This window comes from Pteronotus mesoamericanus, unplaced genomic scaffold (assembly GCF_021234165.1).
Source record: "Pteronotus mesoamericanus isolate MK-2021 breed Mesoamerican mustached bat unplaced genomic scaffold, CSHL_Meso_final scaffold_31, whole genome shotgun sequence".
Lineage (NCBI taxonomy): Eukaryota > Metazoa > Chordata > Mammalia > Chiroptera > Mormoopidae > Pteronotus > Pteronotus mesoamericanus.
Window position 1 is genome coordinate 2184617 of NW_026555312.1, and position 23941 is coordinate 2208557.

Genomic DNA, 23941 nt, shown 5'->3' on the forward strand with positions numbered 1-23941 from the left:
CACTCTGAGAGGGCATAGAGTTTCACAGGCTAGGTAGACCAGAAAACAACAAGAGAGGGGAGAGGTCCACAATGTTTAATAACCAGATAGTTCACTGCAATTGTCAGCAGGCAGACCAGGATGATCCCATACTGAGCACAGATTTACTAGAGTGATGGAACCAGAGCTGAAGGAGTGACCATGTGGGAATGAGGAAGATTCAAAGAATGCAGCTTCCCTTCCAAGAAGGACAGGTAGGAGGAGAATGTTTGGGTCTCAAGAGAGATGTGCTGAAGTATTTATAGTGAATCTTCATGGACTCTACTACTTACTCCCCCCAATAATTATCAGAATAAGAATGTAAATAGATGAAAGAATGCATTTATCTCAAAAGAAAATATGCAAATGTCACAAAATATCACCAGGAGTAAACCTAAGTGAAAAAGACATGATATTTCACTATAATTCTGAACTTTCTCTGCAAGTCAGGGTTATTTTTTCAAAATAAAAGTTTAATCTAAAATAATTAAGCTATTGTTGAGTTTTAGGAGTTCTCTAATACTCTTTATTTTTGAATTTTATATTAATTCTCTATATATTCTGAATATTAAACCTTATTTAGGTATATAACTTTCAAATATTTCTCTCATAATCTGATTTAACTTTTCACTGTGCTGCTAGTGTCCTTTGATGTACAATTTTTTAAAATTTTCATAAAGTCCAGTTTGTCTATTTTATCTTTTGTTTCCTATGCTTTGGTGTTATATTCAAGAAATCATTGTCAAGTCCAATGTTGTGAAACTTTTACCCTATGATTTCTTCTATGAGTTCTATAGCTTTAGTTCTTATATTTAGGGTTTTTACCAATTTGGAGTTAATTTTGGTTTATGGCTTTAGGTAAGGGTCTAACTTCAATCTTTTGAATGTGGTTATCCAGTTCTCCCAGCCCTATTTGTTAAAGTCTTTTCCCCATTGAATGGTCTTGGTACTCTTGTTGAAAACCATTTGAACATAAATGTGCAAGGGTTTATTTGTAGGTTCTATGTTTTATTCCAATGGCCTATATGCCTGTCTTTATGTCAATATCACACAATTGATTACTAGAAATTTGTACGTTCTGTGAGTTTTGATACTAAGAATTATGAGTCCTCTAGCTTTGTTCTTTTCAAGATCATTTTTGAGTATCAGGGCCTCTTGAGATTCCACATGAGTTTTAAGATGGATTTTGCTCTTTCTACCAAAAAGAAAAGAACATTGGGATTGTGATAGGGATTTCACTGAATCTGTAGATCACCTTAGGTAGTAATGACATCTCAACAATATTGTCTTCCCATCCATGAACATGAGATGTCTTCCCATTTATTTGTCTTTTTAAATTTCTTTCACCTGTGTTTTATAGTTTTCATTGCACAAGTCCTTCTCCTTCTTGGTTAAATTAGTTGGTAGAGTATTTTTATTATAAAAAGTTGTTGAGTTTTGTCAGTTTTTTTCTGCGTAACTAGAAATGATGATGTGCTTGTTTTCCCCTTCATTCTATTAATTTGGTATACTATATTGATCCATTTTTGTATGTTGCAACATCTTTGCATTTCAAGAATAAATCCTGTTTGGTCATGTGTATATAGTTCTTTTAATGTGCTGCTAAATTTGGTTTGCTAGCATTTTGTTGAGGATTTTTGCATAAATATTTATCAAAGATATTGGTCTGCAGTTTTCATTTCTTGTAGTGTCTTTGTGTGTTTTTGGTATCAGCATAATAGTAGCCTCATAGTATGAATTAGGAAGAATTTCCTCATCCTCAATTGTTTTTAAAAGTTTGAGAACTGGTATTAGTACCTCAAATGCTTGGTAGAACTCACCAATAAAGCCATCAGATTGTATTTCTTCTCTCAGGAAATTTTTGATTACTAATTAAATATCCTTACCAATTGCATGTCAAAAATGATTTTTAGTGTGATTTAGTCTTGGTAAATTTCTCCTCTCTAGGAATTTGTCCAGTTCACCTAAGTTATCTAATTTGCTGATATGCAATTTTTCATAGTACTCTCTTATATCCTTTTTTCCTATAAAATTGGTAGTAATTTCCTTTTTGAAATTATCCTGAGGAAAGACTCTATGTGAGTTACTTTCCTTTCTGATTTCAATATTTGTATCTTCTCTCTTTTTCATTACCAATCTAGCAAAAGGTTTGTCAATTGGTTGATCAACTTAAACAACCAACTTTGGGCTTCATTGATTTTCTCTATTGCTTTCCTATATTATAGTAGAACTGTTTAATTTCAATTCCAATTTTTGCTGTGTATGTTTTTTGAAGGTCTATTATGAGGTGTGTAAATGATGTACAATTATATCTTTTCTATGTTATACCTCTTATTAATATATAATGCCTTTCTGTATTTTGTAACTTTTTCATTTTAAACTCTAGTTTTTCCATTACTTGTATAGTCACCCATACTGTCTTTTCATTATTATTTTCATTAAATATTGATTTCCACAATTTTACTTTGAGACTGTGTCTTTAAATTTAAAGTAAATATCTTGTAGGCAACATACAGTTTTATCATGGGTTTTTAAAAATAAATTCTGCCAGTCTATCATTTGACTGTAGAGTTTAATTCATTTATACTTAAAGGGGAATTACTTCTATCATTTTGCTATTTGTTTTTTCTATGCTTTATATTTTTAATCCCTAATTTTCTGCAATACTGTCTTCTTTCATGTTTAGCTGACATTTTGCACTAAAAAAAATTTAATTCCCCAACCATTTCCTTTTTTATATATTTTATAGCTATTTTTATGTGGTTACCATGGAGATTTAATTTAACATTCTAAATTTATCACATCTAATTTAAATTTATACCAGTTTAACTTGAATAACATACAAAAACTCTCTCCTTTAGAGTTTTATTCCCACCCTTTTTTTGTTGTTGATATAAAAAATGACATCTTCATACACTGTGTGTCCAAAAACAAAAATTAATCATTTTTAATCATTAAACTTTTAAATTATGTATGAAACAAAATGTGAACTTACAAATCATAGCTAAAAATATACTAACTTTTAGGAATTTTTTAATGACTTGGTATCTTAAATATAGTTGAAATCAAAAAGTGGAATGACAAACTTGCTACAATAAAACTAGCTATTACAATTGGCCATGTATTTACTTTTAACAAAATATTAATTCCACTGGTGCTATTTCCATGAAGTAAATGGGGAGAGAAAGGCCTTGAGAAAATCTCAGCTATTCCAGCTCTAAATATTAATACTCGATTTTTCCTTGGTCACTTTCATATGTATAGCTCAGGGACTAGAAGGAGTAAAGGTAGGTCTGTCGTCTAAGCCGCAGACTGATGAAAGAAAGTCTTTACCAAAGCAAGACTTGGGTAACTTTAAGTGTTTGGTCCTTTCTCTTCTAAAATTCATCTATGCCCTGACAACTTCTAAGGCTAACCTATTCAACAGCTTACAATTTGGTCCTAGTAGAAACTCTATCCATTAATTATGTGTCAGCTAAACTGAGGAAAGAAACACAAAATGAGTAACCAAAAAGAAATGCTAATATCAACAACTTTACCTGGAGGTCTTCAGTCACCATTCCAACAATAACAGTGATGATCACTGCCTTGCGCTTCTCTGTAAAAAAGGTTTTCACATCTAGGCTGCACTTTGGCAGCTCTGAGTTTTGGTTATTCTTTCTTGCTACATTCCTGGCACAGTTAGCATAAGCTAAGCCCTATGATAAAAAATTCAACTTTTGGTTCTGCCCTTACAGTGAATCTTGGCAAGGGCCAAAGTACTCCCAATCCCAATGCCATGAGGATTTCAGATTGAATGTTATTAGTGTGTCAAGACAGCCATATCTTATAATGCAATAGAGTAGCCCTAGCCAGAGCAGGGTCATCATTGTGAGAAGCAAAGTTGTCACCTCATCCAATATCCTCTCTTAGGACCTAAGGCAATGAAGCTTATGATCCTGAGGAATGACATGGCACTAGGATGACCTAGGGACGTAGCCATTAATTGTAAAGACACAGATTTTGTGCATCTCTTCTGTCTCATGGTCCTAGCTGTTCAGAACAGCTATAGAACTGGTGATGAGGATGGCAAGTATTCAACAAAATCTGAGTTTTTAAATTGACAAGTCCACTTTGACATATGACAGATCAATGAAATATAATATTTATAGAACCATTTATAATATTCAAGGGACTGAAGGAATTTTTGGTTCAAGAGGGGAAACAGCTTTTGATTTTTATCCTTTTTGAGAAGTCATTAAAATCCTTTTGGCCCCAAAATTCAAGGATCATCCCATGTGGGAAAATAGTCACTGGGAGATTGATTTGTTTCAGAATAGGAGTGTGCATCAAAATCAACAAATAGATGTAAGTTATAGGCCAATAAAAAGTATGTATTAATAAAAAGTTAATGAGGAATAACCAGAAAACCACTCAATTTCTGCACTCTCCCTGTAAGTGTTTGAAAAATATACATGTGGAAAGACCCAGAACCAAAATGCCCTCAGATGGACCTGCATAACTCCTGGACATGTCTGCCATAGGATTTCTCCCAGAAAATAAGTAGTTTTTAAATAAGAAAAAATAAGAGGCACTGAGTTGCTTCTGTCCAATTTTTAGGATGTACCAAGAAAGAAGCTGCCCAAAGAGTCCAAAGCAAGCTTGGGCCTGAGCAGTGATTTGCAGCCCGTATGTGTTTTCCAAATTTTAAGGATGTGACTGGTGATGGGGGTGAGGCTGCAAACTTTAGGCAGCCCATTTCTGTTTTGGCTCTCTTTTATTATTTTCCCCTCTAGTAAATAAAGGCAGCCAGAGGTCTCTGAGCCAGTCTGCTCTTGTCACCAAAACAAAGAGTGTAGGAGGTGAATCTAATCTAATGTGGAGTCAAGGTTGAAAACCAGTGATAAATCCATCCTAATGCAAATTCAAATGAGGACCCTGGATGAAGAAATTTTCTTTACACCCCCCCCCCCCACCCCATAAAAAAGAGCCAGGAGAAAAACCTAATTTCTCATCTCTTCATGTACCTGACCTTTCCACTCCACTTGTGGAGGTCCTGGCTATGTGCCACGCTGCAGGGTTCTCACCTCACAGCCACTTCTGCTCCAAATGAGAGGCTGAGCTTTCCCAGAACTGAAGCCACAGCTGAACTCTGCAGTCCAGACTATCAGGCTATAGGCGCCCTTACCACTCCATTCTTCAGAGGCCATTTTGAGACAGAAATTGAGAGGTTTAAGCTCAAGACCCCATTGAATGCAAACAAAAGTTTGTGAATTAGCAGTTCTGCCCAACAGCTCCTTGGGTAAGTGTGTCCAAGAACGAGCTCCCAGTGTTCTCTCACTCTCCTTGCTCCCTTTCCTCCTCCCACTTTTTCATTGCTAGTATATAGAAGATGGAAAGGAAACAAAGCAAAAATCTGAACCTGGAAGTAAAGGCAATTTATGTCTTTTTTCCTTTTTTCTTTTTTTGGTAGGGACCAAACATTCAGAAGCAGTGCAAGGGGAAGAGAGAAAGAAAAAAAAAAAAAGCTTAGACCTTATAGTCACTCTTAACGGTTGATTAAATAGACTGAGAATGAATTATTTTATAGAAGTGGAGCTTGTTGGAATTGTTTGAACACTAAGTATGGTTAATACAAAAAAATTTTTAAGTATTTTAGTACATGTTGAGGACCAATTTTATCTCTGTTTCTCCAGTATTTATCTAGCAGGGGCCAGTTAGAAAAAGTGCAAAGCAGGGAGGGAAGATAGGGAGGAAGCCACTCCACCCAGCACCTCTGCAAGGAATTAGGCTTTTCTCCATCAGCCCCAGAGAGGACTTTAGCCCCTTTTCGCAGATGAGATAAGGGGCAGTCCTTCACCAACTTAGGGCTCTTTGCGCAGCCACGAGTTGAGTCCCCTAGGAGAAGCCAGGGTCTCCCGGAGGCACATTGCACGCTCGCTCCGGGGCGCCTTGCCGCTGCCTCCGGTAGCATCGCAAAGGCTGACATTCTCGGAGTAAAGCGCGCAAGGGCTTTCCCTGCCGGTGCCCACCTGCTCCGGCCCCCGCCTCTCATCTCCAGCAGCTTCCCTGCCCGACAGTGCTTTCAGACCCTGCACCTCTAGTGTGGGACGTTCGCTTGGACAGGCCTTCTTGTTGTTGTTTTCTTACGAACCTGTACATGGAACTCGAAGTCTGAGAGGAACTTATGTGGTGCGGGTGCCACAGACAGGGGACAAGTTCTCGCAACTGTCCTCGCTCTTCCCTCGCGCGCACCTCCTGAGTCTGGGTCCTCGGTCCCGACTGTAGTCTTTAGCAACTGAACATCATCCAGCTGGATATTACGGCCACATAGTTATGAGTTTGGTTGAGGAGAGACGAATTCGAAAGGACACGCGCAAAAAGTGGTTTTAATTGTTAAGGGTTTTCCTGTTTGTTAAGGAGACTAGAGGTCCCAGGGTGGGGGCGAAACAAGAAGGACGATCCCTGGTTTCTCCACATCTTGCTTCGACGAGCTGGTCCCTCCTCCGCCCTTGGTTTGTGTGCCCTGACCCCACAATAAACACAGAGCCCAGGCTGAATGTGAGCCCTTAACAGCAGGCTGGCAAATGTAAACTTGGGTGTTTTGTTTTAGTTTTTCATTTAAGGCCATTTCTTTCTCTCATTTTAAGTACTCTTTTTATTAACATAAGTCATTTTTCATTAACAAATTTTACAGTCCACAGATAATCGGTATTTTGCAGCATATCCTTTGATTTTTGTGTGTGTGTGGTGGCTTGGGGGATCATAAAGGTCCGGAGTGTATTAGTTTTGAGTGTTTGCACGAATAAAATAATATAAAAATGCAAACTCAGAAGTATTTATTCAAAATGAGCAAAGAAATCAAAATCACCAACGCATTTTTAAAAGTTGACAGTGCCATAAATATTTTCTCTCAGTTTCCTGATTTTATCTTCTATTAAGGTTTCCCTTAGTATTACCATTAATTCAGAAAAAAATAAATATATAATTTTAAAGCGTTCCACTGTATTAAACTACAGACCAAGAAATGTATAATTAAATTAATCATTTGCTCCATCTGTTGCCTTCCAGATTGATATATGTAGGAGCTGTGTTATTGGAACAGTTTTGGGTTAGTTTCATTGCCTATCTTTCTCTGCCTAGAATATTCTGAATAGATTTCAAAGACATTAAAGTGTCAATTCCACTTTCTTCAATCAGTTTGATGAAATTGGCTCTTTGATACATGATAAAAACTAAGTAACAACAGTTAGATGTTAGAAATTCATTTGTATAGCATTATCAAAAATACATTACTAAAACGAAGACCTTGTTCCAAGAAAACTGTTACATTGACTGCAATATCAGAAAATACATTGAAAATTGAAAAATTAAAATTCCTTTATTTCTTTAAATATATGATATAATATTGCCAATCATATTTTTACTGGAATGTTCATCTTTTAAGATGAGTTTATATTCCAGACTTCTATTTTCAGAGTTAAAATGTATTCTTATTGTGTGATATTGTTAGACAATTTTTATAATTTGTCTTTATTTGGTATTTTTAATTTGGGCAATGCTATTTTCTTTTTCCCAACACATGGTGGTATATTTCACTGGTACAGATAATAAAATTGTGAAGCCCATTGCTTTTGCATATTTAAAGATGAAGAAAGTAAGGTTCTCACCTTTGGACAACCTATACATTGAAGGTGGCAAATATAAAATAAAGCCAAAATGATAGGTGCTAAAATGATGTTTACAGAGACACGTAAAGTGCTTGTCTCAGTAAGAGCAATAGTTATTTTTATTAGGCAAAGTTAGAGATGGCTTCACTGAAAAGGTCCCATTTTTGTTGGATCTTAAAGAATGACTCACTTTTGAACAAAAAGTAATTGGAGGAAAAATATTTTAATGCAAAGTAAGGGAATGAGCAAATATAAAGAAGCAGGGACCAGAAGCTAAGACTAAGTCTGGTCCAATGCAGCCAGTATAATAGGTTCACTGAGGATAATATAGAAAGATTGATTATCACCTGGATCATGGACTATGCTGCACAGGCAGGCAGAGGCTTTGAAGGTTATGAGGCATCCTCATAGCCATATTTGAATTCCATTTATCTGATAGCAGGATCAGAGAGGACCAAATTGAGGATATTAGAGATCAAGATCTTTTGAAGTCTGGTAATACAGTTTAGAAGGCATATTACAGTTCCACCACTCTAGGTTCCACAGAGTCATTTGGGAATCCAGGTTCCTTCTATTCTGTTGTTCTATATCTGCTAAGGTACTGTACACATCTGCAAGGTCAACGGTTGGATGCGGTCACATCTGATATCCAGAGAGTCAGATGGGAAAAAGTGTCTGATGGACAACAGGCTTAAAGTTCAGGCAGCTAAGGAGAGGAGACTGGAATGTATATGCATGAACAATGATGACTTCACTGTACTAGTCAGTGGGAGTGGTAGACACCACTGAGTGAGCATGTGTATTATGTTGCCATCACTTTCAAAATGACTGAGCAAGTACAGTGATGAATCTCCAGCAAATTTTATGTTAAGCTTGAACATTCCTCCATGGAAACAATCCAGATGATTCAGTAGGTTGCAGCTATGGGCAACTGGTGATTGGCAGCTTCATCATAACAACGTACCTACTCATGCATCAAGTCTTCTGCAGAGCTTTTTGGTGAAACATCATATCACCCAAGTGACTCAGCCTCCATATAGCATAGATTTGGAGATTTGTGACTTCTGGCTTTTCCCAAAACTAAAATCACCTTTGAAAGGGAAGAGATTTTGGACTGTTGATAAGATCCAGGAAAATACGATGGGACAGCTGATGTTATTTGGGAGAACTGTGTGAGGTCCCAAGGTGCCTGCTTTGAAGGGGACTGAGATATCATTGTCCTAGGTACAATGTTTTTCGTATCATCTATCTTCTTCAATAAATGTCTCTATTTTTCATATTACATGGCTGGATACCATCTGGACGCACCTCATGTGTAGCTGTAAAAGAAATTTAAAATTTTTGACCAGCTTCAGGTCTCAGCATTACACAGTGCTCACCCTAAAGCCTCTTCAGTTTCTATTTATAATTGGGATAATGTTCTTCCTGGCTCAGTACTTTTCTATTAACATTTCTTGTGTATCAGATAGTTCACATAACAAAGTTAAGGGGCTTTTAAGTATTAAGGAATGTGTGTGAGGATGGGGACACTGTCTTTTAGAGCTACCCCAAAAGGTATATCATAAATCCATATCAATATATGTAATACATATACCATTGGAAAAACAAAATAGAAGAGGGAGATAAAAGGGATACAAAATATTTCCAAAATTAATGAAACACAAGAATCCACATATGCAGAAGTTTAGAGAACTCCATGTAGAATGAATAACAAACAAAATCATACCTATGTAACCATAACAAAATCTATTACATCCACATATTATGAAAAAATCTTAAATATCTAAAGAAAAAAGGAAACATTATTTACAGAAGACCAAAAAAATGCAGTGTCAGAAGGCTTTTTCCTATAAACCTTCTGACATTAGGAGAGGAATAATATTTATCAAGTACTGAGTAAAAAGAATGTCAAATCAGTTAGAAGAATAATATTTATAAAGTACTGAATAAAAAGAATGTCAAACCAGAAATCGCTCCCCAGCCAAAATGTTTCCAAAAGGAATACAAAATAATTTCTCAAAGTAAAGCTGACTGAATTTATAGTACACAGACTTTAATTAAAGATAAAGAAGGTTGTTCTCTTCCCAAGAAAAATGAGACATGCCTGAAATGATGTATCAGTAAACATAAATAAAATAGAATGCATAAATAAATCTACATCAGGAATTAGAAAGAAGGCTATTTATTATTAGAAACCCTGTAAGTATTTCTTACAGGGTATAAGAAGATATGAACAATTTTATGTAAATAAAAGTTGTGTAATATAAACGCATTCTGTGAAATGTAAATTATCACATTTATATAAACTGATGTAAAGAAATAATAAACACCTGGAAACTTATAACAACTATAATCAAAATGGAATCAGTGAGAAGGAAGTCTTTTTATAAAGAAATCACAAGGCCAAGTCTCAAAAAGACTGCCTAAGTTCAGACGGGGTCAACAGCTGACATCATCAGAGGCAGATCCAAGGAGAAAAAACAGCAGTCTCCTACCATGGGAGTTCACACCACAAAGTCAGGAAATCAAGACAGATCAATATAAGAAGCAGAAGCAAAAAAGAAGAGTCTCACAAAGAATGGGAAAACAAAGAAACACCCCTTGCCAGTCAAAGGGAAAGGAAGAATCCCCACAAAGAGAACTAAATGAAATAGAGACAAGTAAACTCTTAGATACTGAGTTCAAAACAATGCTTCTAAGGAAGCTCAATGAGGTCAGTGAGCTCAGAGAGAATTACAAAGAACTACAGGGAATCCACAAGGAACTTACTGCAAACTATATCAGCATGAAAAAAGACATAGAACTATCAGTAAGAGACAAGAGGAAATGAAGAATACCATTTCTGAATTGAAGAACACAGTAGAAGGAATCAAAAGCAGGCTAGATGAAGCAAAGGATCAAATCAGCGAGCTGGAGGATGAGGTAGAAAAATGCTCCCACAAAGATCAAGAAAATGAGAAAAGACTCAAAAAAAATGAAGAAGTGTTGAGGGAAATGCAGAACAACCTGAAACATAATAATATCCATATAATAGGGATACCAGAAGAAGAAGAGGAGATAGAAATAGAGAACCTGCTTGAAAAAGTAATGATGGAAAACTTCCTTAATCGGAGGAGAGAAAAAGTCTCACAAGTCCAGGAAGCACAGAGGATCCCATTTAAGAGGAACCCAATGAGGCCCACTCCAAGACACATCATAATGAAAATAGCAAATATCAGAGACAAACAGAAAATCCTAAAGGAAGCAAGGGAGAAACAGGAAGTAACATACAAGGGGGCCCTGATATGGCTAGCAGCTGACTTCTCAACAGAAACACTAGAAGCCAGAAGGAAATGGCAAGAAATATTCTAAGTCATGAAATGCAAAGGCCTGCAACCAAGACTGCTCTACCCAGCAAGGCTCTCAATTAAAATGGAAAGTGAAATAAGGAAATTCCCTAACAAAAGAAGGTTAAAAGAATACTCCTACACCACACTAGCATTGCAAGATATGCAAAAGGGACTATTTTAAGAAGAGGAAATAAAAGAGTGGGAGAGAGAGAGGAATACAGGTACAAATGGGAATAATGAATGTGCACCTATTAATAATAACCTTAAATGTTAATAGGTTAAATGCTCCAGTCAAAAGACACTGAGTAGCTGAATGGATAAGAAAATACAACCTGCACATGTGCTGCCTACAAGAGATCCGCCTTAGAACAAAAAGACTACACAGACTGAAAGTAAGAGGATGAAAAAAATATTCCAAGCAAATAGGGAAAAAAACCTGAGGTAGCAATACTTATATCAGACAAAATAGATTTCAAAGCAAAGGCCATACAAAGAGACCCAGAAGGACACTTCATAATATTCAAAGGAAGAATCCATCAAGAGACATAAACATTGTAATCTTATATGCACCCAACATAGGAGCACCCAAATATATAAGGAAAATCTTGGAGGACTTCAAGAAAGATATAGACAGCAAAACACTGACAGTAGGTGATTTTAACACCCCACTGTCAACAATGGGTAGATTTTCCAAACAAAACATTAACAAAGATAATGTGGAACTGAACAACGCATTAGATCAAATGGACTTACCTGACACATATAGAACCTTTCATCCCAAAGTACCAAAATACACATACTTTTCAAATTCACATGGGACATGTTCAAAGATAGACCACATGATAGGACACAAAACAAGCCTCAACAAATTCAAGACATTTGAAATCATAACAAGCATTTTCTGGGACCACAAGGGCTTGAATCTAGAAACCAATCTCAAGGAAAAAACTCAAAAACATTCAAACTCATGCAGGGAGACTGAATAGAATGCTCTTAAACAATGAATTGATCAATAATGAGATCAAAGAAGAAATCAAAAAGTTTCTAGAAACAAATGATAATGAGCACACAACAGTCCAAAATCTATGGGACACAGCAAAGGCAGTCCTGAGAGGGAAGTTCATAGCAACACAGGCCTACTTAAAAAAGATAGAAATATTTCAAATAAAAGACTTAACCCTACATCTTCTAGAACTGGAGGAACAACAACAAACAAAGCCCAGAGCAAAAAAAAGGAAGGAAATAATGAAGATCAGAGCAGAATTGAATGACATAGAGACTAAAAGAACAATTCAAATGATCAACAAATCCAGGAGCTCATTCTTTGTAAAGATAAACAAAATCGACAAGCCTTTAAGCAGACTTATCAAGAAAAAAAATGGAGAGGACCCAAATAAATATCAGAAATGAAAAAGGAGAAATAACAACTGATACCACAGAAATAAAAAGGATTGTAAGAAATAACTGTGAACAATTATATGCTAACAAATTTCAATACCTTGATGAAATGGACAAATTTCTAGGAAAATATAACTTTCCAATACTGAATGAAGAAGAAGCAGAAAGCCTGAACAGACTGATAACAGCTGGTGTTATCGAAGCAGTAATCCAAAAACTCTTGGCACACAAAACCCTGGACAGTGGACCAGACACTTTCACAGGAGAATTTTACAGAACATTGAAGAAAGAGCTAACCTCTCTACTTCTCAGATTATTCAAAAAAATCCAAAAAGAGGGAAAACTCCAAAACTCTTTTTATGAGGCCAGCATCATCCTAATCCCAAAACCACATAAAGACACAACAAAGAGAGAAAACTACAGGCCTATATCGCTAAAATCCTCAACAAAACATTGGCAAACCACATCCAGCAATACATTAAAAAGATCATCCACCAAGATCAAGTGGGATTCATCCAAGGGATGCAAGCATGGTTCAGTATTCACAAATCAGTAAATGTATTACATCACATAAACAAAAGGAAAGATGAAAACCACATGATCATATCAATAGATGCGAAAAAAGCTTTTGATAAGGTACAGCATCCATTTATGATAAAAACACTCAGCAAAGCGGGAGTAAAGGGGCCATACCTCAACATAATAAGGGCCATATATGAATAACCTACAGTCAACATCATACTCAACAGGCAAAAACTAAAAGCATTTTCGCTAAAATCAAAGACAAGGTTGTCTGCTTTCACCACTTCCACTCAACACAGAATTGGAAGTCCTAGCCTCAATGATCAGACAGGAAAAAGAAATAAAAGTCATCCAAGTTGGAAAGAAGGAAGTAAAACAATGATTGTTTGCAGATGCCATGATAGTGTACATAGAAAATCCCATAGACTACACCAAAAAACTTCTCAACCTAATGAGTGAATTTGGCAAAACAGTGGGATACAAAGTCAATATTCAGGAATCAATGGTATTTTTATACACCAACAATGAAATAGAAGAAGCAGAAATCAGGAAAAAAATCCCATATGCTATAGCAACAAGAAAAATAAAGTACCTAGGAATAAACTTAACCAAGGAAATAAAAGGCCTTTACACAGAAAACTATACAACACTAAAGAAGGAAATTAAGGAAGACATGAATAAATGGAAGCATATACTGTGTTCATGATTTAGAAGAATTAACATCATTAAAATGTCCATACTACCCAAAGCAATTTATAGATTCATGTAATCCTTATTAAAATACCAATGACATATTTTACACACATAAAACAAACATTTCAAAAATTTATATGAAAACATAAATGACCCCGAATAGCTGCAGCAATTTTGAGAAAGCAGAACAAAGCAGGAGGGATCACAGTTGTTGACATCAAAACTACATTACAAGCCCACTGTAATCAAAGCAGTCCGGTACTGGCATAAGAACACAGCATAGATCAATGGAACAGAATAGAGAGACCAGACACAAAAAAGCTTATCTCACTTATGAATATTGATGCAAATTTTCTAAATCAAAATTTGGCTGTATAAAGCAAAACTAAAACATCATGACCTACCTTGGTTTATCCTCAGAAGTCTACTTTGATTAAACTTTTAAAAATCAATCACATTGAACGATATGATTAAAGTGAAATAAATTATATGATCATCTTAATAGATGCCAAATAAAAGTGTGATAAATCCTATAATCCAATTTTCATATAAAATTCCATCAAACCAGGGATAAAAGGAAGTTTCCTTAATCTAATTTAAAAAGATATCTACAAAAATCATAGCAAACATATTTAGAGGTTAAATCATTCTTCTGTAACTAAGAAGACAGAGATAACATCTCCTATTACATCTATTCTTCCCAGTATTGGATGGTCTCTACATTTCAGTATGCTAATAAAATGAGGGGCGGGAAGCCTAAATATTGAAAAAATTAAATAAAACTGCCAATATTTGTAATTATGGTGGTGGTGATGGTGATGTCTATGAACTGTAAGAATTTTTCTCTCATCTAAGGTCATGTATTATTTACTAAAATGCTGGCCCTTTTACTGTTAATTGTTTCATCTATAATTGACTGAGAATTGATTTTTATGTGTTGTGGAATACAGATCCAAAATATATTTTTGGAGAAGGGTACCAATTTTTTCAAACAATTTAATCATAAGAATGGGGAAAAATTACTCTGTGTGTATGCGTGTGTGTAATACTTGTGCACATGTACATAAAATCCCCTTGTGGAATGACCAATAGTGGAATTCCTGAGTCATAGGAATATAAATCTTAAGGTATAATCTTTCTATAGATAAGGTTAAACAAAATTTCAAAGTTGCTATTACACACACACATACACATACACACATATGTAAAATGCCATAACCCTGGATGACAAAAATAATTCTTTCAGAACCCACACACACATACACAAACATTCCACACAACCTCCCTAAAGTGAAAGTGTGACTACATCAAAACTAAGTACATCTTTCAAGAAAAATACCATTAAAAGAATAAAGAGGAATCCCTGGCTGGTGTGGCTCAGTGGATTGAGTGCCAGCCTGCGAACCAAAGGGTCATGGGTTTGATTCCCAGTCAGGGCACATGCCTGGGTTGAGGGTCGGGTCCTTAGCTGGGGGGACGCCGGGGAGGGGGCAACCACACACTGATGTTTTTCTCCCTCTCTTTCTCCCTCCATTCCCCTCTCTAAGAATAAATAAAATATTTTTAAAAGAGAATAAAGAGGCAGTAACAGAACAGAAAACATTTACAAGTCATCTAAGTGTAACAATGGAAAATTGCAGCAGTGGGGAACCATAACCCACCCCGCCGTTCTTCTGACATTGTTTCTGTAATTGCGGACTCTGATGAACATGCAGCTTGCAGATAAATAGCATGATTATGTAAGAGACCTAAGAACTAACTTCAAAAGATACAGACTCTGACCTTCAGGCATCCCAGCTCCTAAAGATTTGATGATCTTCAACCGCAGAGCCAGGATGATGTGAGCCAGGCTGTGTAAATCAGGATGGTGCACACTGGACCATCACTTATCTTATTGGAATGGACTGTACTGGTCTGCATGTAGAGAACTTTGCAACCTCATCCCTTGATCTCTTTGTTCCATTTCCCCTCTCCCTCCCAATAAAAACCTCTGCCTCCACTGATATATGGAGATCTGCGCTTTGAGACAATAGTCCCTCATCTTCTAGCTGATGGCACCTGAAAATATACCATTTTCCTTTACATCAGCACCTGCCTCTTGAGTATTGGCTTTAGAAGCACTGGCAGTTGGACCTGTGTTCAGTGACATAAGCATCAAAAAACTCCAAAATACAGGACCAGAGAGGAGAAGGGAGGCAGATAATGGGGGAAAGAAGGGGAAGGGGCAAGCCAAGGAACATGAATAGAGGATTCCTGGGCACAGACAATGAGGAGAGGCGGGGAATTGACTGTGGGAGTGCAGGGCGGGGCGGGGGACGGGCCCGGGGAGGGCAGTGGGGAGAAAGGTGGGATGGCTGCAACCAAACAACAATTTAAAAAATGAAGGAAAAAAACCCCTACAAATCAAAATGAAAAAGACAACTCAATAGAAGAAAAGACAGCTGCAGGGCTTTCACAAGAAAACAAAATAGCAAACATATGAAAAGGTGCTCAATCACATTTGTAGTGAAGAAAATGCAAATTAATGTCCCAATGATATCACCACACAGCCAGTAGATTTTTGAAAAGTTAAATATTCTGATATGGAGAACAATCACAATTTGCTGGTTAATGTATAAATGTTACAGCACGCTTTTTTCTTCCCCACTAGTCACATACATACATCTGCTTCTGCACATGGATACACGTTCACATCCAAATATGACTCTAGCCTTTTGGCAGAACAATTCTGGAAACCTCAGAAGTGTGGCAAGATAGGATTTCTCTGTGGCGGTGATATGTAAGCTAAGAACACATGGAAATAGATGGTTTAGCAGATAGAAGTAGGAAGTGGAGGATATACTTGGCAGAGTTTATACAATATTAAGTTTCTGGTTGCAAAAGTAGATTTAGTTAGTATTAATTTCTTTCTGAGGGAAGTGTATCACAGGATAGATAGATATACAGTTGAAATTGGAATTTGATGTCCTTTCTCTAAATTTTAGTAATTGTGGGAATAAACAAAATTTGCTTTGTTATTATGTTGAAGAGAAGTCAGACCCATAGAACTAAATTCACACAAGATATCAAATGTCACTAGTGTTAACACAGATGGAGCTCCTCCTCATGAGTCTATGTGACTCCTATTGTCAGAATGAGTAAAAAAGAGCATTATTGCTAGAAATGATAATCACTTGAAATCGTTGTTCATATTTATAACTTTTTCTTAAATTTCCACTTTTTATTCCCTCCTCAAAATAAAGGAATTGTTCCTAACACCTTTAAAATTGTAATTCAGAGCGCTCACTTGCTCACTCTCTCATTCCCAACAGGAAATTTAAAGATTCCTATTTATTTTGCTTGTCTTTTATACCAATAAAGGTAACATCTATTGTACATTGCTTTAAAAAGGACTCCAAAATATCAAAATATGTTTTAAAATATGAAAAGGTATTTAATGTTTTAGACCAAATCTTCTAGTTTCCTAAAGCACATATCTGAACTCCAGACCATGACATGGGAAAAGAAAGAATGTCAGAATACTTGTCAATGATTTATAGCCCAGACTGGAACATGCTTAATCTGTGTGTACTCATATTTCATTGTGAACATTTAAACACCAGGACACACCTGGCTGCAATATAGGAAATTAAGACTACAGGTATGTGACGATGTGATAAGAAATAAAAAAGGCAGAACAGATTTTTTTGTGTGTGGGAGAGACAACCAGAGTCTGCTACATCTTTTAAAATAGAATCATAGCATATTAGCATGTTTCATAGGATATGTTGATTTCAAAGAAATAATGTAGTATAGTTCATAACAGCATAAGTTTGGGACCAAGATGCGTGATTTAAAGTTGCATTTCTACATCTTGTGACTTTGTGACTTTGAGTAATTCATCTAATTTCTTAGTTTTCTCATCTCTAGAGTGGTAACAGGACCAATCTTGTAGCTTTTTCATGAGAACTTTTCAGTAACATCCTTCCAGTACTGAATATATGAACTCCAAATAAGTAAAAACTGGAGTATATGAACTCCAGTTAAAATGGTTGGTCATCTCATTAAATTTTTATTGACCGTATATGTGCTCACTCTGCCCCCAATTCAATTTAGAAACCAACCTCCTCTCTCATTTTTAAATATTTTATTCAACACGTGTAATTACAGAAGAATGCATTGATATATTGGTAAGGTATATTAGGAAGAGAAGGATTACAATCAGAAGGTTTTCCTAAACTGATATAAATTAGTAATATGTTTGTTTAATTTGGAATAGCATTCTTTCAGGCCCCTCTAATTTAATGAATTTCCAACCCGGAAAAAAATGTAACTTAGCCCTTTGCTTAGGAGTAAGTTGTTATTGGACACCAAGGGTTCTCAGCTTTGGGTAGTCTGTAAACATCCCCAGGCAGGAAGGGTTCCGTTTTAACATCCTGCAACAGAAGAATAAGGAGCACAAACCTGATGATATCCCGATGTGTCCGGGGCTCTTGAAACCAGGCTTTAGGCACTTTCAGGTCAGGAATATTTTTAGTGAAATTCCTCAGCTGATGCAAACCTGGGGAAAGAGGAAGAAATGCTCTTTTAAATCAAGACTTATAGGCTTAGGGTTCATGAACAGTAAAAAGAGACAGTAGCTACTGTTACATAAATCTGAAAACAACAGAAAGAACACTTCAGATATTTCTGGGCACGGAGACATAGGAAAAAGGAATTAGGAATTGATTCAGTGAGTGACTAGAAAGAAAGTTTACCCTCACCCTGTCAGAACCTGGGGAGTAGGATGGAAAGGAGAATTTAGGAGGATTTACTATTATTATGATATATACTTGAGGAAGAAAGACGCTCCCTCTCAGAAAGGGCTAGTGGATGCTAGAGTTTCTATCTGCAAACTTACCATAAGACAAAATGTTCTTTGCTGCCACTCCACGAGAAGCCCCTCTGTTTCATATCTTTTGCACCCCTTCCCCCGCCCCCGCCTACAAACTGTGTATATCTCTTTAGGCCACATCATTAATAGTCTAGGTTACAGCCCAGATTCTTGGTTGCTCCTCATCTTGCCCTGACCCTGTTCTCCAAGGAATAGATTTGATGCCTTCCAAATGAAGCCAATTGTAAAGAGTATCTTCACCCCAGTTCCAAGATCCCATCTGTGAAATTAAAACGACAGATTGACCTCCCTTGAGTCTCCCGTTGGTCTCCCCTGTGACATCTGGTTTGAGATGGTAAAAGTGTTGTGTGTGCACACAGACTGCTGCCAATTTCTACTGCTGGAAATGCCTCTTAAGACATGTGTCCAAAACTTTTCAAGGATCGTTTCAAGCTGAATAATTGTCAAATTTGTGACTCTGCTGGCAAACGCTACTGATTTACATTTGTCCTACTCATCATTTTTATATCCCCTGTGTCTTTAAAACAAATGTGTTGCTGGAAAAGACTTACTATACATAGCACAGTCTCAGAAAAAGGCTCACTCCAAGAAGTATACCGGTCTTTGCATTCCTTGATCCACCACCTCCTGAGTACTGTCTGCAGGGCCCAAGGTCCCAGGAAGTCCTCAGTTCTCTATGTGGATGAGCTTCTTTCCTTACTTCAAGATGCTCCAGCCCTACCTTGAACACCTGAGTTAGGTCACTGAGTCGCCAGCTAGCTAGGAATTATCCTCCCCAAACTGTAGACTATGACCAAACCTGAAGAAGAACACCAAGTCTTGTAACTGAGGAAAGCTGTTATTTTTAACATTGTGCCCAATTTTTCCTCTGATCATATCTCCAGTCCATTTCACCAGAGTTTGGCAGAATCAGCATCCTCTGTTCCTTCCCATCTGTCTCTTTCCCTTCTCCTGTCTTGTCCTCTTCCTCTCCTCTCCTCTCTAGCCATCTCATGCCTCCTGCTTCTTGGGATACTATGCAGAGCCAGTTGAATCAGACATTTTTGTTTACACCTAAGTTCATTCCACAGACTATTCTGCTTGTTGTCATGGCTTCTTCATTTCCAAACAAATATAGACTATATTTCTTATCTGATGAAGTAGAATCATTAAATATACACAAATTAATTCAGACTAGTAAGACTCTAGAAAAGTTATTTCTCTTTTAGAAACCATTATAATTGTCAGGATGACTTGAAATACCCTCAAGAAAACTATTTGGAAGCATATACTTAAGCTGCACTTAAGCTGCCCATGATCTGACCATTCCACTCCTAAGTGTATGTCCAGCAGAAATGTGGGTACATGAGCATAAAAAGCATACAGAGAATGGTCATAGTAACAACGTGTATAATAACCCCAAACTGAATATACCCCAAATGTCCATCTAAAATAGCTAAATTAACAGTGATATATTCAGGAATGGAATATGTAATAGTAATGAAAATAATCAAACTGCACTTAAACCCAACAATATGGATTCATTTGACAGTCATAATGGTGAATTTAAAAAACTGCCCACTATAAAATACATGTTATTTTACTCCATTTATATAAAGTTCACGGACAGGCAAACTTAGTCTGTGATGAGAAAAGTAACAACAGTGCCTATCCTTGAATAAGATGGAGTGGTTATTAGGTAAAAAGGGTACAGGAAATTTTCTGGGATTTGGGGTGTTCTTTTATTTACCCACGATAATAATTACAGGATGTGTTCACTTTGGGTGTTTCACCCACTGTATACATTTGAGCTCAGAACTTTTCTGTTTCTAGGTCAAGCTTTACTTTAAAAGGTGGAATGTTATACTAATAAAAGACCACTGAACAATTTAAAATATGATCTGAAATTCAGATTCTTACCCCAGCTATCAGTAATATAGCCTCAGATGTTTGGGAGCTATATGCAGCTCTCATCTAAGAGAAAGTCAGAAAAAACTCACAAATTCTGCCTGTCTCTCCTCTTCCCTAACTTTCTCTCTGGTTAATATTGTGCAAAGGATAAGGCCTAAAGTTCATTCTCACCTGCCAGGGAATGTAAAATTCTGGTGTCAATTACAAGGCAAAATTTGATACTTAACTTTCTATTTATAAAAGTGAGAATGAAAGTAAAGTAGAACAGGTCTACTTTGAAATTAGGCTAATGTTAAGAAATCAGCTGCTTGTACTTCTGACCAATAAAGCTTTTGGTTATGTCACAGAAGCAAAAGGAGCTCCAGGGAAAATGGAATGTTTTTGTGAATTTTGTGAACTGAAATTCTTGCCAATGCTCTAAACCCCTTTCCAGATAAGCTAAAGTTATTTATTGCATGCACATAGACTTGGAAATGTCCATAAGAATAATTTAATTGGTGGTATGTAGAGTAGACGTCTACTAAAAAAAATACTTATAAATCAATAAGATATAGATAAAACCCTAGAAGAACATGTGCACTAAAATTAGTAGTATTTCTAAGTCGCTAAATTAATTAAATATTATTTTCATAATTTTGTATGCTTTATGGACTTATTTTCAAGGAATGTAATTTTTCATCTTAGATGTACACATATACAATAAAATATTTTCCATTTTAATAAAGAAAATCATTTTTCTAACGATTGCAAATCAATTAGTCATTTATCTGTTAGAAAAGTATTGAATAAGCACTAACTATATCCAAACCTCTGTCACCCATTAGGGCGCAACTGAGCATATTTCTGTTATTGATATTAAGGTAGGTCAGATAGGAAAGGAGGCTTGGAATGAACAGTTTTATTGGCCCCCGTGATTGGACAAAAGTTAGACATTTAATAGAGTTGCAGAGACAACAACAACAACAAAAAAAGGTGTTTTATCCCGGTGAGCAAATAAGGAGGCAAAGCTTCATGAAAATAGCAAGTTGGAAGTGGGACAAGTTATTTGTCCATGTTATAATTTAAATTATACAGCTTCTACATCTTTTTTTCACTTTATGATAAACCTTAGAGGTTTTCTCATACTGTTATGCATGATAGATAGCAAATCAAGGTGGAGAGGGGGAGGGAGATTAAGTAAGCCGTCTTGAGCCTGTTCAGATAAGATTGCCAGGTGTCCAAAATCCCAAGAAAAACTATGATAGCACAAGAGGAGGGAAGCCCTTGACATTCTGTATGTATTGTTTCCACCACCTGGGAGAGAAAGCCTTTGAAACTGTATCCCCAGGTCTAGAGAGGGGAGGCGAAGGGGCAACCTAGAAGCTGGTTACGAGCATAAAACCCCTAAAATCCCAATAGTCAGGACACTCAGACTAGCTGGATGCCTTCTTGCAGCTTCATGCTCAAGTGTATTTCATAAACTTGCTATGTCACTTCCGCTATACTTGTTGACTTTCGTCTGAATTCATCTCTTGCGAGTGAGACAAAAACCGAGGAAGGGGGAGCTCCTAACTTGGGTTTCCCCTGTAACACAATTAGTAAAAACAGTATTTTCATCTTTATTTTAGTGACTTTGGAGAATTCCTTTATACATGTATCTTATGGTTTACATTACTAATACCTGACAGAGTTGCTGCAGCCTTTTGCAATTCCAACAACACTGCAACTAACATCCTAGTACATGTGTCATTCTCCTCTAGGACAAATGTGGACTTGTTGGGTCAGAGGTTTAGGTGCATTTAAATTTTTGATATATAATTGTAACAATTTTCACTGTCACTTGGAAATAGTAAAGATTCTCCAATCCCTTAACAACTTATTGTCCCAAGAAATATGTTATTTTTTTCCAACTTTAGAAGTGAAATAAGTAACCCACAATTTTGACTCACACATCTCCTTACTGTAAGTGTAAATTAACACCTTTATTTTCATCTACTATTTTTGCCCATTTTTTAAATACAGTCATTGTTCTTTTCCTCACTGATATATAAAAGGCTCCCTATAGCATAAAGAAATTATCTCTTTGATATAAATGGAAAATGTTTTCTTTACTTGCCATTTTTCTGGTTTGCTTATATACTTTTAAATAATTTTATTATTTTATGTGGGTGAATTTATTAAATCTTTTATGTCTTTTTTCATATCACACTTAAAACTGGCATCTTTATACAAAACTATTTTTTTAAAGCTCAGGTGTCTTCTCTAAGTTTTTAGTTCAGTTTTTCAGTTTTCACCTCGACACATCAGAAATTTATTTTGGTAAAATGTATAAGAGTCTCTAACTCTATAGTATTCATATGTCTACCTGAAATCCAAATACTATATACTAAATATTCCATAATCCTTCACTGATACAAAACACCAAATCTATCATGTACTAAATGTCCATGTGAAATTCAGTCTTTAACTTTAAAATCTTTTATTGCTGCTTAAATATTTAGGAATCAGTACCATTGTGCTAATTTTTGAAATACTTTATCACGGAGTTAGAGTCCCTGCACATTTATCATCTTTATTTCAAAGTTGCATTGGATATTCTTGCATTTAGTTTTTACATATCTAGTTTAAAACAAGTATTTCTACTTCCAAAAATATTTTTTGCCATTTTTTTAATCATGTGAAATCTATTAATTCATTCATAAAGACTGATATTTTTTGTCTATCAAGTTTCTCACATTTTTGTTTCAGGAATACTTAAAGTTTTTCATATGAATGTAACATACTTCTTGGTAGTTTTATTCTAAAGTATTTTATTTGTATTTTATTTGATTGCAAATTTTGTCTTTCTTCCATTACATTTTCTAACTTGTTCCTCATTTCTTTAAATTAATTATTTTAATCAACATGCAATTTGTTTTCTGTATTACAGGTCCTGTTAATTTTTGAAACTTATGTTTTACTTTTAAAACTTTTATTGAATAAAAAGAAGCATGACATATGTATTTCAAAAGTAAGCCATAACATTAAACTGTTGAAACGAAAGAAGCCTCATTTTGTAATATTTTTACAGTAATTCTACAGCCGACTTCATTTTGGGGCTCAGGGTATTTTCTGTACACCAACTGCCTTAGCAGCACCATGTCATCCCAAACAAACACACTGCCAGCTTCATTAAGGGACTATGAAAGCAATGTTTTCATTGCTGTACTTTCTTCAAGCATCTTTCTTAATTGATAGATCTGTTCTTTTACTCCTCAGATTTCTCTCTAAATCCTTCAGTAAGTGGTTTACTTTGGACTTACAAAAGAGAAAGTTCACTCTTAAAAATCTCCAATTATGAAGTGTTGGGATTTTGTATTTAGGAAGGTCAGCAGCTAAGCATGTGTATCTACTTCCCTACCACCTTAGAATATCTTTTCATTGGGTTTATCCAATATATTCATATGTTTGGATGTAAATACTGAGAATATCCATGGTTTGAATCTTCCTAAGAGTCCCTGACATCTTCTCACTGGGGATGGAGAGCTTGTTAATAGGTGAGGCCTATAAATAGTCACTGTGATATGTCAGTCAAATGATGATCCTTGAGT

At 36.0% G+C, this 23941-nt stretch overlaps 1 protein-coding gene across 1 annotated transcript in view; it reads right to left on the reverse strand.

The window, feature by feature from the left end:
- Positions 1 to 5861: 5861 nt before the first annotated feature.
- The window catches only part of LOC129085751 (guanylate-binding protein 6-like), a 42236-nt gene continuing 24156 nt past the window's right edge, over positions 5862 to 23941 (reverse strand). Inside the window, 3 exon segments of the mRNA XM_054592178.1 lie at positions 5862 to 6142; positions 15392 to 15459; positions 18053 to 18149. Coding sequence (XP_054448153.1) covers positions 5862 to 6142; positions 15392 to 15459; positions 18053 to 18149 — 446 coding nt within the window.